The sequence below is a fragment of the Podarcis vaucheri genome (assembly GCF_965113315.1).
Source record: "Podarcis vaucheri genome assembly, chromosome: 17".
Classification (NCBI taxonomy): Eukaryota; Metazoa; Chordata; class Lepidosauria; order Squamata; family Lacertidae; genus Podarcis; species Podarcis vaucheri.
In genome coordinates this window covers 7,613,890-7,629,855 of record NC_138755.1, presented here as the reverse complement: position 1 = coordinate 7,629,855, position 15,966 = coordinate 7,613,890, and the positions used below count along the sequence as shown (strand labels likewise).

Sequence of the window (15,966 nt, the reverse complement as noted above, 5' to 3'; positions counted from 1 at the left end):
CAGTGGGCGCTTAGAAGTGCCTCACTTTGGCTGCATCATGCCCCAGGCTAGAGGGGAAAAGATTTAAACAAAACGAAGGTTTATTGCTGTTTATTGCACTACCAGTGTGGTGTAGTGGTTAAGAGCGGTAGTCTCGTAATCTGGTGAACCGGGTTCGCGTCTCCGCTCCTCCACATGCAGCTGCTGGGTGACCTTGGGCCAGTCACACTTCTCTGAAGTCTCTCAGCCTTACTCACCTCACAGAGTGTTTGTTGTGGGGGAGGAAGGGAAAGGAGAATGTTAGCCGCTTTGAGACTCCTTAAAGGGAGTGAAAGGCGGGATATCAAATCCAAACTCTTCTTCTTCTTCTTCTTCTTCTTCTTCTGGAGAAAGTGAATCAGCCATATAAGATGCCCTGACGTGCCCCCAAGGCCACCTGAGGTGAGCAGCAGTAACTTCAGCGCTGCCCTAGACCTGCCCCATCTTGTTTTGCCTCCCTCACTGCACTTTGCTCGCACATGTGCTTGTCTGTTACAACCATTTCCTAGAAGGTCAGAGTAAATTATTACCTCACAGGAACGCTGCCAGCTGACCAAGGGGAGGAGGCGAAGCAACAGTACAGGAAAAGGAGAAGGCCGAGGTAACGCTACCAGAGAGCAAGTCAAAGTTGGGAGAGAATCAAAAGCAGGCTTGCCAACCGGTAGAGCAGTCCCAAGCCCAGAGCCCGAAATAGTTATAGGCTTCAAAACTTCTGCAGAAAAGAACACATTTAACACAAAACAACAACAACAACATAGCTCTTGCTTGCGTTGCTGGGTTTTCACTGGGTTTGAAGGAAGATCGGAAGGCAAAAAGTCTTTCTCTAATTGGTCTTTCTCCAAAATAAGTGGGACTAAGACTGCAGCCTTAAACTAAATATGGCCCTGTCAATGGTCGCTGAGCATGCTATGCTGAACTGAAGGTGGAATCTGAGCAAACATCCTGATTTACTTCCAGGAGGCAGCTCAATTTTCTGGGGCCTTCTCATTAATCACCATTCCTGTTTGCCTCCTACTTTACATTTGGGCTAATTTTAGAGAGGGTGTTTTGTATTTGTTCGTGTAAGTTGATGGAGTTCCTGCAGCTTTCAGCCGCCTCCACTGAGTTTCCAGAGATCAATTTTCTGACAGTGCAACTCAGAAGTATACGCCCTGTTGAGTTCAGTGAGACTCACTCCTAGGTAAGCTGGTACAGGATGGCATATTGAGTGCAGGACAGTTGCATCTTCACTCTAGGAGTCTGTGAATCAAGGCAGTGGCGGACCATGAGGTCTCAAATTTCAGCAGCAATTCTCGCGCTCCGTTCTAAATAATAGTTGCAGTGCCCCCAAGGCTCTGTGCCCAGTGTGACCAAACCAGTGTGACCAAACCGGTCACACTTCCCCAAATCCTCTGCTCAAGAGAAGGTCACTCCTCTAATCTCATGCAGGCGGAGGGAGCCCAAAGAGAAAGGGGGTAGGATGGCAAAAGGGAATGGATGGAGCGATAGGAAGAGTGCCTGATTCCCTCAGTAAGCAATCAGTTCAGTCTGCTGGCAAAAGCAATCTTTCCCTTCCTCCATGTGGGGAGGAAAAGCGACAGAGAAAAGTCCCAGTCCCATGGGGGCTCTGGCCCCACCAAATGCATGATACCTTAGCATCCATGAGAATGCATTGACAAGAGAGACGTCTCTGTCCCTGCCTGCCCCTTGAAGAATGACAAGCCTTTTAAAAATGATTTTCAATTTTATACATTTCAATCATTTTAACGTTTCAAAACTTGACTTCCTTCCCCCTCTTTCTGTGGTTCCTTAGATATGTTTTTAATATTTTCTACATATCCAAATTAACTTAATTTGCTCATTTGTTCATCTGCTTTGAATATATTCTCTTATAAAACTGCAGGTTATTACAATAATCCTGCAAATGTTCTTATCTGTTTACAGTTTCTTTGTAAATATTCAATAAACCACTTCCATTCTTTTATAAAAAGTTTATCTTTATTTCTTATTTTCCTTGTAAGTTTTGCCAGACTAGAGTTACAGACTAGAGTTACAGTGGTACCTTGGTTCTCAAACTTAATACGTTCTGGAAGTCTGTTCCAAAACCAAAGTGTTCCAAAACCATGGTGCACTTTCCTATATAAAGTAATGACAGAGGGCCTTCTTGGTAGTGGCACCCGCCCTGTGGAACACCCTCCCATCAGATGTGAAGGAAATAAGCAGCTATCTTATCTTTAAAAGACATCTGAAGGCAGCCCTGTTTAGGGAAGTTTTTAATATTTAATGCTGTATTGTTTTTAACACTCGATTGGGAGCCACCCAGAGTTTATTATTATTATTATAATGCAAAATAGATTAATCCATTCCAGACTTTTAAAAACAACCCCTAAAACAGCAATTTAACATGAATTTTACTCTCTAACGAGGCCATTGATCCATAAAATGAAAGCAATAAACAATGTATTCTGCGGTCACACAATCAATGAAACAGTAGCTGAACTGGGTTCCACACATTCACAAAAACAAAAAGAGAGCTTCAGAAACAAAACAAAAATAAATAAATAGCAAAAACTGACAGACCTCAGTGTAACACTCAAAACAGAAGTGTGGCACTAAAATTGGGAGCGTAACACTCAAAACGGAGCACGTTTGGCTTCCAAAAAATGGTTCACAAACCAGAACACTTACTTCCAGGTTTGCAGTGTTTGGCTTCCAGGTTGTTTAAGTACCAAGGCGTTTAAAAACCAAGGTACCACTGTATAGGGAGAAAGTCTCAGCTGTTGTGAAATAAGAGCCCTGTTAAATGAAACCAGGTTTCATTGCCAAGCCCTGCCACAGATTAAGATCTGTTTGTCCCTTCCTTTATGGATTCAGAGGTGTTGGGGTTTTTTGTGGGTTTTTTTGGCAATAGAGGTTTTTCAACACAGGTTGGATAGCCACCTGTCAAGGATTCTTTAACTATCGTAGGGGGTTGGACTAGATGACCCTTCCATCCCTACAATTCTGTTTCTATTATTCTTTCCACCCACTCCTTTTAATACAAAGATAATACATTGGCAAAAAACACAAGCGTTATTGGTAGATATTTGTTACTGTGCTGATCAGAGAGAGAAAATAAGAAAACAGATATGATGATACAGGTGGTTAGAGCATGGTGCTGATAACTTTAACTGGGCCAAGTTTTGTTACACAAACCTCTTCATAAAACAATTATGGAAAGCAAGTGAGTCATAGCTATATGCAGACCAATATTATCTTCTAGTGACTTAAGGTAAGAAGACTCTTGATCCTTGGCCTTAACGTAGCAGCTTTAAAAGATACACTTGGAAATTAAAACGTATAATCTTTGATTACATGAGTCAATGAGCCGACTAGAGTTCATGGCCTCCGGGGCAATTACAACAATCTATAACCATTGCTGGTTCAGGAGCAGGTGATGTGTGTAATCTTATACACTCTTATTTGACAGTATGCTCTACAAAATTAATTTAAACTTGCTTTCTGGTAAGTGTGCATAGATTTGGGAGACATAGTTGGCCTCCGAGCATATGATGACCTCCCCTTATTTGCTGTGGTGGCGCTGTGGGTTAAACCACAGAGCCTAGGACTTGCCGATCAGAAGGTCAGCGGTTCGAATCCCCGCGACAGGGTGAGCTCCCGTTAATCTGTCCCTGCTCCTGCCAACCTAGCAGTTCAAAAGCACATCAAAGTGCAAGTAGATAAATAGGTACCACTCCGGCGGGAAGGTAAACAGCGTTTCCATGCGCTGCTCTGGTTTGCCAGAAGCGGCTTAGTCATGCTGGCCACATGACCCGGAAGCTGTACGCCGGCTTCCTCGGCCAATAAAGCGAGATGAGCGCCGCAACCCCAGAGTCGGCAACAACTGGACCTAATGGTCAGGGGTCCCTTTACCTTTACAGGCCATCCCGAGCCGTGCACAGGATTCCAGGGGTCTTGGCCCTCAACCAGGATCTGTGCTCCTTTGGAGAATTGAAAACCCTGCAGGGACTGTTGTAGCTTTAAGAAATATTATTTATTCACATATTTATACTTGTATTTAGATGGAGGGAGTCCAGATCTTACAGCATGGCCAAGAAGGGCTTGTTCCCCGTGGTAGTGCAGCACTGCAGTCTGAGGCATCTCTCCATCTGCCTTCAGCCAGCCAAGATCTTTCTGCCCTTTTCTTAGCTATTCGAAGCCTCCTACCAAAGGCCCCCAACTCTTCCTGTGACATCACACCCAGTTACCCTGGCAACCTTCCAAATCCCCAGTCTTTGCTCACACCTCAGGGCAAGGGGGAAGGACAACTCTCTTGCCTTGCCAATAGCCCTGCATTGTTTCTTCATGATGCAAGCTCAGCCACCTTTGGCATAGGCTAGCCTAGAAATTCGTCTGCAGTTTGTATCTTTCCCAGTTAATCAAAATCCTACCATTTATTAATTTCTAGGATTTAGAGGGGATCCTCCCCCCAAACCTATAACAGGACCAAGGATGCTATAATCTCAGCATCAAATCCAAGTTTAGATATGGAAATGCTAGATAGCTCTGGACAAATCATTCTCTCTCTCTCCCAACTGCAGTTTTTTCATATATAAAATGGAAATAACGGTGATGTGCCTTGAAGAGTTATGCATATGGATTGTGACTTTCTTTGCTGTGAAATAGGCAATAATTCTTGGAGACCATCAAGTGTTTTTCTTTCAACAAATGTCCCTCATCTGAAAGGCTCCAGGCAGGTAACAATATACTAGGAATGTGTAACTTAACAGTTAGAATAATATATATATAACAACATGGGCCTTAAACGATCATCTGTTTGGCCACCCCAGGCCAGTAATTTCAGAGAGTCTTCAGTGGAAGAATATTCCACTGTTGAGGGGTTTTGTTTTTGCTGCAGCTGGTTCCTGTCTTCTCTTCTGCTTTGATGGGAGCAATTCTTTATACACACTCTTGCCTCTCTTGTGCCTTATTTATCACAATCTTTCCAAGAGTTTTGTACAGAGCCTAAATGTACTAGTAAGGGCCAAACTGGACATGACAGCAGTACTTCAATCCTGTTTTAAAGCACTGCCCAGATGATGGCTGGCCATCCTTTGCTATTCTGACGGCTTGCCCAGGATGACTGGCTGTGATTTTAGCAATGGGCTTTAGTGATAGGTGAGTTTACCTTGATAGCTGAGGATCTCTCTCTAGTTTTCAGAATGAAATACCTAGCAGAGTTTGCAAAAGCAACACCCTCTGTCCGGGGAGATGGCAGGGAAATAGTTTTCACCCAGTTTGCCATGTATCAGACAAAACACCAGAGCTGTGGATTGCCTGAATCTGAATCATCCTTATAGTGCCAAGTTGCTCTCCTGGATAACTTGTCGCTGCACTATCTTGTTGAAGGGGTCTGTTAGCCTCTGCTTGGGATGATCTGCTTGTATATTTGAAAAGAAGGCCAATTCTGACGGGTACCGCACGTCACTCATCCAAAGGGAGTCAAACCATTTTAGTGCCTTCTCGCTGGATGTGTGCGCGACACACCTCTCGCTCCGATTAGGAGACCGCGCAAGAACGGGACGAAGCGATACGTCCTACAATGCAAGACAGGCAGCGGCACGAGGGGGCCAACTTTGGCCGGCAGCCCACCTGCAAGACTGGCCGCCGCGCTCCTGCCCAGGCAAGGGGCGCAAAGCCCCAAGGGCGCGCCAGGCCGGAGCGCCAGGCAGGCCGAGCAGCGCGCAAGACGCGCACCCTCGCAGGCCCGGCTGCCTGGCGCCAGCTCGGCTCTTCGGGGCCCTTCTGGTTCTCCGAGAGCGCAGAGCAGCGATGCCTCGGCGGGCCTGACGGCGGCCCCGTCCCGCTTCCCTTGGCGGCCGGGGTGAAGCCAGGCGAGGCGGCGTCCTCGGCTGACCCGGGTTCGGGCGAGGGCGGCTCTGGCGCGCCGAGGGGAGGCGCCTCGCCAGGACCGGAGCTGCTGCCGCGGCCGCCGCTGCTCCAGACGCCGGCGCGGGACGCTCCCTCCAGCGCACCAGCAGAAGCCAGCAGGCCCGGCGAGGTCCGGCGCAAGGCGAAGGCCCCAGGGGGACGTGGTTCCTGCACCGCGCCCCGCTTGCGCGCACCTCTCCGCCCGACCCTCCCGGCTGCGTCGAGGTGAGGCTGGGGGGGGGCTGCGGGGGAGGCTTGGCAGGCTCAATACATTGAGACAAAGGGGATGGCCGGGCGGGGGGGGGGCGTCCTGGGCTTGTGCGAGAGACGCCCCCCACCCCGGCTGCACCAATTCATTATCCCAGCTCTTTTTCACTCGCGTTCACGCGAAGGTGGCTTCTTGCGGGGCGTCTCTCCGCGCAGGGCCTCAGCCGCTCTCATTGGTGGTTTTAGGTGCCAGCATGGAGAGCCTCTGAGCGCGTGCAGAGTGTACTTCGCGCCCGCCTCCCTGAACGATCAGCTACTCCCACCTGTAATCTGCGAGGAAGAAAGGGTTTCCCAGGTCAGGAGAGGCGAGGGCTTGCACGCAGACTTGAGATCAGCCATCACACATGCTCTGTATTTCATGCACACATTTTTTTCCCCTTTAAAAAATGGAATTTTTTATCTATGCAGGGTACACAATGAATATTTCTGAAACTGTACGTAAGATCGTTGTAATAATGTTGGGCTTTGGAGGGTCCACCCTCAATGTAAACATTCATAGTGTGTGCTTCTTGCGGCTGCACAAGCAATATTGTATTTGGGTACATTATTATTATTATTATTATTATTATTATTATTAATTATTTGCCTGTCCGACTGGGCTGTCCCAGACACTCTGGGCAGCTCCCAACAGAATATTAAAAACACAGTAAAACACCAAACATTAAAAACTTCCCTTCAGATGGGCTCTAAATAGCAGGCCATGCAAGCTGTAGTGCAACAGGTGTTGCCAATGGGCAGCTGCCGCCAGGACAGGTCTGTGGGGCAGGACTGAACAGAGTGAACAGGGGAGGGGCCTCCCTCACCACATTTTGAAGTAAGTGAAGCAATGTACATTTCCATCTAAAGGGTATGCGCATGCAAGACAATTACAGTCCTGAGTCTAAACTTGCCTACTTGCCCCACTGGGTGCTCCCCAACCTCCCACATGACATGGCAAGGGATTCTGGGGCACATCTTGAATTATGTGGGGCAGCAAAATCTCCACGGTTGGCCTTCACAGTGTTGTGTTTGGATACCTTTGGAGTGCTGCGCCTACATACATGGGTGAGATTGTCAGCACAATCCTAACCATGTCTGCTCAGAAATAAGTCCTGCTGAGTTCATTGGGGCTTACTCCCAGGTAGGCGAGGTTAGAATTGTCACCCATGGATGTGCAAGGCTTTGAGGAAGGCTGGCAGTAAGTATAGTTGCTCTGCTTCTTCCACGTAACGGACCTAATATAGGGGGATGTAAGAAATATCTTTCTGTTTGCTCCTCAGTTACGGTATATTCCTGACCTTGCACAGAACTCAGTGTAGTTCAAAAGCTTGCATACTTCCTGTATCTCCAAAAGATATGAAGTTTCAGAGCCACCTGTTACAGAAACCGGCAATTTGTAAAGATAAAGAGAGCCGTGCGAATTCTTGCATTAATTATTTAATTAAACTGACACATGACTTTAAACAGCGCTATTCCCCCAATAACTATGGCACAGCTAGCTTGGCTTCTTTCTTTCCCTTTCATCTGACTCAAAACTGCTTCTTTTCTTTAACGTGCTTAGACAAAATTCTGGTTTCAGCCTCACCTCGACAAGGAAGTGTTGACACCTCCCAGCGATTTGGCTTGGCGGTGGTGAGCGGCTGTCATTCAAAGCAACCTTTTACCTGTCAAAACAAAGACCTAGAAAGAGAGGCGTATCTTACATAACCCAAAAGTGTGCTTTTTGCGCTCCTCATATAGTAGTTGTGTAGTAGATGTGGGTGGGTGTTTTTTGTTGTTGGAGTTTTCCTGGTTGGTTGTTTTTTTTCTTGGAACAAACTGCGCGTTCTTCCCAGCCTTCCTCCTTTGGCAGGACGGCACATGCAGTCCTGACCGTGGACTGGAATGTTCCCAGCAACTCGGGTAAATGGGAGTTTTGTGGGAGGGAGGGAACTATTATGGCGGAGTGACCTAGTTAACAGCATTGCCTAGAAGAGGGGCAGAAGGAAGAAGGGATTTGAGGTCACTGGCTCACTCCTTCAGCCCAGGAAGAGACATACAATGAAATCCTACGCATGTCTGCTTAGAAGTAAGCCCCATTTGAGCTCAGTGGGACTTAATCCTGAAGCTCCACGCTGAGGAGGGGCTGGAGATGGATTACTTCTTGATTGTTTTGGAATATGATCTCCACCTAAAACAATTGAAATCTGTAGTGGGGGTTGTTTCCTGTTCCGCCACATTTTTTCCTGGTGTATTTTTATATACAGGATGTTCTTTTCTTTTTTAATATTTTTTTTTTGGCTTTTACACATATTTTCCAGCATAACATCCTTTCAAATTTTTTGGCTAGCATAGCCTAAGACTTCCTTCAACCTCTGATGGTTTTCTAAAGTCTTTCTAATTATGCATTTTGTTACTATAATTATTGCTATAAACTCAAATTTCCAATACATCTATTCCTAATTCTTTTCACAATAATTTATAAATCACTCCTTACAAAACTTCTTTTAGCCCTACAAGCGATGTCAATTGGTTACAATTGCTTTCCAAATATATCGAAAATTTCTTCCATTCCTTTAGGAAAGTCTGCTCCTGCTGGTTCCGAATTTTCCCTGTTAGTCTCGCCATCTCAGCATCAGTTTCTCTAGCTACTCTTCTTTAGTTGGTATTTCTTCTTGTTTCCATCTTTGGGCTAATAGTATCCTTGCTGCATTTATCGCATATAAAAACAATTTTTTTTAAAATCATTCTTATGAATTTCTGTACCCACCATACCCAATAGAAGGGCTTCTGGTTTTTTAACAAATGTATATTTCAACATTTTTTAAATCTCATTATAAATCATTCCCCAGAAGTCCTTTCTTATATTCCAACCACATATGGTAAAAGGCACCCTTATATACAGTATGTTCAGTGTGGTGTAGTGCCTAGCATTTGGGGCACAGAAGGAGATCTGGGTTCAAAATGGTCATGAAATTCACTGGGACACATTGGTTCAGATGCACAAGCACACACAAGCACATTATCCATGCCCAAGGGCATTTTTTCTAGGGTTACTCAAGGGTACCCAGTACTTGCACCTTTCACCCCCAAAATGTGAAAAGTGTAGCACTTGCTGTAACAACCTCATGGCGAGTACGGCACCCTTTTTCCTTTTTAAAAAAGCATGTAACCCAGTGTTTCCCAGCCTTGAGTCTCCAGCTGTTTACAATTCCCATCATCCCTGCCCACTGGTCCTGCTAGCTAGGGATTATGGGAGTTGTAGTCCAGAAAGAGCTAGAGCCCCAGGGTTGGAGAACACTGATGTAACCTATCCTTCTAATACCACTACAGTGGTACCTCGGGTTACATACGCTTCAGGTTACAGACTCCGTTAACGGAGGGGCTGGGGAGCTTCTGCCAGTCAATGTAGACAGTACTGTGCCAGATGGAGCCATGGTCTGACTCTGTATAAGGCAGCTTCCTGTCTTCCATGTATCATCCATCTGGAAAATGGTATTTCCCTCCTGTGGGTCTCAGACGCTGGATTGTCCTTGCTTACAAACAGCCTTGATCTAAAACAACTACAGGCCACGTAACAAAAAACAGGGACAAGACCCAGCAATAAACCCAAATGCCGATTCTATCCCCCTATCCACTCTGGCAACACCATTTAAAAAAAGTATTTGGGAAGGACTGCAGCTGGGTGGGAGAGCTCATGCTTTGCATGCCACCCCCAGCATCTGCAGGTAGAACTGGGGGCAAAGGCTCCTGCTCCAAGAGTTGCATGGAACAATTGTCCAATTTGTCTGATGCTCCTGAGGATGTGGCCTTGACTCTACACAAGCTCCCCACCCCCACCCCAATCAATCTGTTAAATCCCATCCAGACTGCCTTTTGTCCCACATTTCTAGGCACAGGTCCAGGCTTTAAAACTCCGTGTCCAAGTGGTGGGGTTTTTGTTTTTGTTTTTTCCTGGCACTTCCCCCAGGAAAACCCACATGTTACTGCAAAATCAGAGCAAAGGGCAATTGGGTTTTCCGCAGACCTGTGCCGGAAAAGCGTGGCACAAAAGGAAGTCTGGATGAGCCCCAAAGTCGCCACTGACTTGCTTCAGATTTGGGATGCAAGCTCGACTTCCGCCTCTGTCCTTTAAAAGTTTACCCTTTTTTAGCAGTAATGCTCAGTGTTACATTACATTGGCACCCTCTGACCAGTCACATGTGCTCCCTTGTGGTTCTTCTAACAACTACATAAGGTAGACATGGGTTTTTATCTCCAGAATGCAGATGGATGAGCTCTTGGCAGGCGCAAGGTTCAAACTGGGGACGTCTTGATTTTGTAGCTGTCTCTTAGTACAGTGGTGCCCCGCAAGACGAATGCCTTGCAAGACGGAAAACTCGCTAGACGAAAGAGTTTTCCGTTTTGGAGGTGCTTCGCAAAACAAATTTCCTATGGGTTTGCTTCGCAAGACGACAATGTCTTGCGAGTTCCTGCTGGGTTTTTTTCCTTCCCCCCCCCTTTTTCTAAGCCGCTAAGCCACTTATCAGCTGATCCGATCAGCAGATAAGCGGCTAAAAGCCGCTAATAGCGCTAATCCGCTAATCCGTCAATGGGCTTGCTTCGCAAGACAAAAAAAACGCTAGACGAAGAGAATCACAGAACGGATTCTTTTTGTCTTGCGAGGCACCACTGTATTGCCAAGTATTTCTCCAAAACAGAATATATTAGTGTGTTTGAACTCCTGCATATCAAGTCTCTTTTGGATCTCAGCGACGCATCTCTGAAAACAAATCATAAATAGCAGTCTGCCTTATTACATGACTGTTGTAAGGATAAATGTGGGTTGCGTAGCTAAAAACAGCTTTAGGAATGACTAATAATATTGACATTTCCAGCCTCTTTGGCACCGCCTTACATATGTGTGGGTTTGTTCGAACACTAAGCAACCTCTTGGCAATGTTAACTCTTGCTGTGATTCTGGGCAACCTACAGAGGTCATGGCTGGACCTTTGAAAAGGTTCCTTCTGCCCCAAGGTCCTCTTTATTCCCCAGGTGCACACATTGAGAGAAAACAGCCCTAGCATGCTCTCAACCACTTGCTCTCCTTTCTTCCCACCCCACAGACTTTGAGGGAATGGACCTGCCCCTGGAGGACCCGGCAGCCCAGCCTCAACGGGAGCTTCCGCAGCCGCTTCCACCAGCCCACGTGTGTGAGCTGCGCACTGCGGTGTCGTGCTTTGCCGAAGAGACCGTCTCGCTGCTCTCGGTCAACGGCCTGCTAAGCCACTCCCTGCTCAGAACAGGAGGCAACGCTGGGCCTCAGCAAAGGGAGCCAGGGGGCTCCTCCAGCACGGCCCGTCGCAAGCGGGAATTCACCCCGGACGACAAGAAGGATGACGGCTACTGGGACAAGAGGAAGAAGAACAACGAGGCGGCCAAGCGCTCTCGGGAGAAGCGGCGGGTCAGCGACCTAGCGCTGGAGGGCCGGGTGCTGGCGCTGCTGGAGGAGAACGCCCGCCTCAAGGCGGAGCTCCTGGCCCTCAAGTTCCGCTTCGGCCTGATCCGGGACCCGGCTGAGCCTCACCAGCCCGTGATTGCTCTTGCCACCGAGATCCACCAGCCAACAGCCCCACCCCAGCACTACCCTGTGGCTCCTGACACACCCCACTACGCTTGCCCTTTCCGCCCAGAGCCAGCCACCAGCTCTGAGGATTCTGGTTTCTCCACACCAGGCAGTTCCAGCATGGGCAGCCCTGTCTTTTTTGAGGAGCGCGACAGGGCAGAGGAAGGGGGTGCCTACGACGGGCACTGCCTGGTGCCTGATGCCCCAAGCGAGGGAGCTGACGTGGGTCGGGTTGGCCGCTACGAGCCCGGGGAGAGCGTCAAAGGCCTCCCCCACAAGCTGCGCTTCAAAATGGCTGGGGGGGCCGAGGAGACGGGTGGGGAGCAACCTGGACCTTACACGCCATCTCCACCGGTAGGAACCTGGAGGGCCCCAGCCGCACGGGAGGAGCAGGGGAATGTCACTGGCTCTGTGGGCACAATGGCCTTTGAGAATTGCTGTGAGACGGAGGCTCCCGGCCCCCAGCCGCCTGCCCCGCCGGGGCCTGAGTACCAGGCGGAAAACACCACCTTGCGAAGCCAGCTAGCATCACTTTCAGCTGAAGTGGCTCAGCTGAAAAAGCTCTTTGCTGAACAGATCCTGATCAAGATGAACTGAACTGGGGGTGGGCGGGTGCAAGACTGAAGGGTGGCATCATAGGGGTTAATCTCCCCCTCCCCCCAATCTCCAGAACTATAAAAAAAATGGGTATTCTGTGTTTGTATAGGATTTGGCCCTGCGTGGTCAGTTTTCATCTGTTTAAATTACCGTATTTTTTGCACCATAACACTCACTTTTTTCCTCCTAGAAAGTAAGGGGAAATGTCTGTGCGTGTTATGGAGCGAATGCCTACGGGTGGCGGGGGGGATCTGCTACAGTCGTGAGCAGAGGATCCATGGTTCCCCTTCCTTCCCTCCTCCGTGGTTACAAAGCATGGATCCACATGGATCCTCAGGATTTTTGCATTGGGCTACTCCAAACTCACTGTCAGATCACATGTCTGTGGCCACAGCATGAACCACAAAAATCATATATCCACTATTTCGTTTAGAATATTTTTTTCTTGTTTTCCTCCTCTAAAAACTACGTGCGTGTTATGGTCTGGTGCGTGTTATAGAGCGAAAAATACGGTAATTCAAGCCACAGCAACAGCTCTCCTTTAGAATATGTGTTCCTCATCACCGTGGCCCTGTCTTAGTAACTTTCAAGTTTTCTTACGTTCAGGGAACTTTTATCTTCTATCTGCATGACCTTCTCTTGTCCCCGTCCCTTGTGCATTTCGGGACATTCTGGGAGGTGTTTTTAGGTGACGAACACTCAGCTCTTGTGCAGCAAATGCCCACTCTGTGTTGAGGAAGCTCAAGGGGTGGGCCATGGCAATCTGTCCTTCCAAGAATTTCATCAGCCATTGCCTGTCTTTTCATTTGAGGGACCTCAGTAAGCTTACAGGGTTCTGGAGAACAGAGCTTGGGAGACACTGTACTGTTCAAACATGAGAGCGACCACCCCAATGCATCTGAACTAGTCCTGACTCCCTGGAGAACAGCTAGTTGTTTCCTCAACCACAATGGAGGTCCCATCTGGACCATACACTTCAAAAGAATCCTGGGAACCGGAAGAGGGATGGATTTTTAAACCACTTGGGGAACTGTAGATCTGCTTTAAGTGATTAGTGCATCCCTGTTTGGGGGTAGTGGTTGGGAAACTGAAGTAGACCAGGTGAGTGCCCAGGTGTCTGTGGGAGTTGATGTCCCTTTCAGAAACTGCCAGGCCAAGAACCTGACCTGGTGAATGAATGAGAGGAAATGGACTGAAGGTCTGGGTTGAAGGAGAGGCAGCCAATGGGACGACGATTCCATTCCTCGTACCTTTCCTGCCTCTTTCATTGCTCTGCCTAGTGCTGCCTGGAAGCCAAACCCTCTGACTGTGGACACTTTGCAATGGAGGACAGGCACTTTGCACATGCTTAAAACAACTCTCCTTTTGATTCTTTGATCATGCTTCAGTGTGGAACCTCGCCACTGAGAACGTTCAGATTTTGGTTGATTTTGACCGTCTACTTTTTAAACTAATCATTTTGGTGATTTTAATAAATCTGTGTATTGCCATGATCTAATAATGAGCTCGTTTTTTGAGGAAAAAATGCAACTTTTAATAATAAGCAAAAGTTACCACACAGCTGTAGAAGGGAAGACTGTTTTGCTTTTTCATTCCTTGCCGCAGCAAACGCCAGAATCAAGAGAGGCTCCTGAAATAAACACAGCAGGAAATAAACATAAGAACTCGTGGCCTTCCTGAGGCCTATTGGCACCTGTCAAGTAACTTAAATATTTCCCTCAGTATTCTGAAAAAGTAATATTCAGAAATGTGGGGGGGAGGGGTGCGTGGGGGTGCGTGCTCAGACACAGAGCTTTAAATCACGGATGGTGCCTGGAAAGAACAGCAGAAAGGTGAATGGGGATAAGTACTTCCATTTTTTGTTCTTAAATTCCACAGAAGTAGCAGGGAATGCCTAGCACATGAAAATTGCAGCCCAGCTTGCTCCCTGTCCTGTTTCCTGCTTTGCCCTCCAGTGTTTGTGTAGGAAGTACTGAAAAATGGGATCCCCCAGCTGCAGAGTAAATTTCCTCTGATCACGCTGCTACATACACAGGCCAAGTTTGCATTAGAGGAGTGCCAACTGGATTTTCTGCTTTTGGGGTCAAACTGGATGTGACTTCAAGCACATTTTAAAATCATTGCTTGCAGCTGGCCCAGCCCCAGGTTAACCCTTTCCCTCCCGTGCCATTCCCCCCAGTAATAATTTGCTATACACACAGTCTCTTTTGCCCTAAATTAATAAACCAAGATAAGCAAAAATAGCTTTTGGGGGGGTGTCAGTGGAAAGATGATGGGGGGGCATGCCCACTCCCTTCAACCAATCCATGTAAAAGATATGGCATAGGCAAGATCCTGGGCAAGAAGAATGGGCAGGTGCATTAAAGGCCACCAGCAGCCTCCACAGGTGATATTGGCCCAAGACTGCGCAAGCTTCTTCTACTTCATCTTCATCTTCATCATCATCAATTTCATTTCTATACCATTTTAAAGGGGGAAAAAATCTCAAAGCGGTTTACAACCTAAATTAAAACATCTAATAGAATAATGCAGAATAAAACATTACAGGGGTGGGAATGAAAATTATACATACAAAGCAACACAATTAACAGGAAATTCAAATATTATCCTAAAGATTTCAACATAAAACATTTGCAAAGGAGGTCAACTGCAGAATACAGTGGTACCTCAGGTTACAGACACTTCAGGTTACAGACTCCGCTAACCCAGAAATAGTACCTCGGGTTAAGAACTTTGCTTCAGGATGAGAACAGAAATTGTGGCAGCAGCAGGAGGCCCCATTAGCTAAAGTGGTACCTCAGGTTAAGAACAGTTTCAGGTTAAGAACGGACCTCCAGACCAAATTAAGTTCTTAACACAAGGTACCACTGTACACATTTAGCGGTGCAAAGTTACCATACTTTTCCGTGAATAACAACCCCCCACCCCGTGTATAACACACCCACTATTTTGGGGGACTCCAGTTTAAGAAAATGGGCCAGAGTTGTGGAGCTTTTTTGGGGGGAGGGTGGCCCAAAGTTGTTGAGGGGAGGGAATGCAGTAAGTCACTAACCCGGCGGTTACAATCACTTGCACCGCTTGCTGAACTCTATTAAAGTTGATTACTTTAGTCAGAGAAAAGCAAAAATCAATATAACGGGTGACACCTGTTCACTTCTCCACCAATTCCTTTTTTAAATACAGTGGTGCCTCGCAAGACGAAAAGAATCCGTTCTGTGATTCTCTTCATCTAGCGGTTTTTTTGTCTTGCGAAGCAAGCCCATTGACGGATTAGCGGATTAGCGCTATTAGCGGCTTATCTGCTTATCGGATCAGCTGATAAGCGGCTTAGCGGCTTAGAAAAAGGGGGGGAAGGAAAAAAAACTCGCAGGAACTCGCAAGACATTTTCGTCTTGCGAAGCAAGCCCATAGGAGATTCGTTTTGCGAAGCACCTCCAAAACGGAAAACTCTTTCGTCTAGCGAGTTTTCCGTCTTGCGAGGCATTCATCTTGCGGGGCACCACTGTACACATTAATGTTATGGTATATTGATATACTGTTGCCTCCCAAAGTAGGAAACCACATATTCAGACATAGAATTGGCTCCAGTTCTAAAACAGGGGTTAGGAACAGGATCTGACCAGCACACCTCC

General features: G+C 47.2%; 1 protein-coding gene across 1 annotated transcript; it reads left to right on the top strand.

Moving 5' to 3' along the window:
- The first annotated feature begins 5,907 nt into the window (after positions 1-5,907).
- On the top strand, positions 5,908-12,478 carry LOC309522389 (uncharacterized protein). Its single transcript, XM_082205622.1, has 2 exons — positions 5,908-6,132; positions 11,238-12,478. Exon 2 carries the CDS (start codon positions 11,249-11,251, stop codon positions 12,332-12,334), a length of 1,086 nt encoding a protein of 361 aa, XP_082061748.1. The 5' UTR covers positions 5,908-6,132; positions 11,238-11,248; the 3' UTR covers positions 12,335-12,478.
- Positions 12,479-15,966: the final 3,488 nt, after the last annotated feature.

Coding starts and splice junctions, on each gene's coding strand:
- LOC309522389 (XM_082205622.1), top strand. CDS start 11,249: ATGGACCTGCCCCTGGAGGACCCGGCAGCCCAGCCTCAACGGGAGCTT.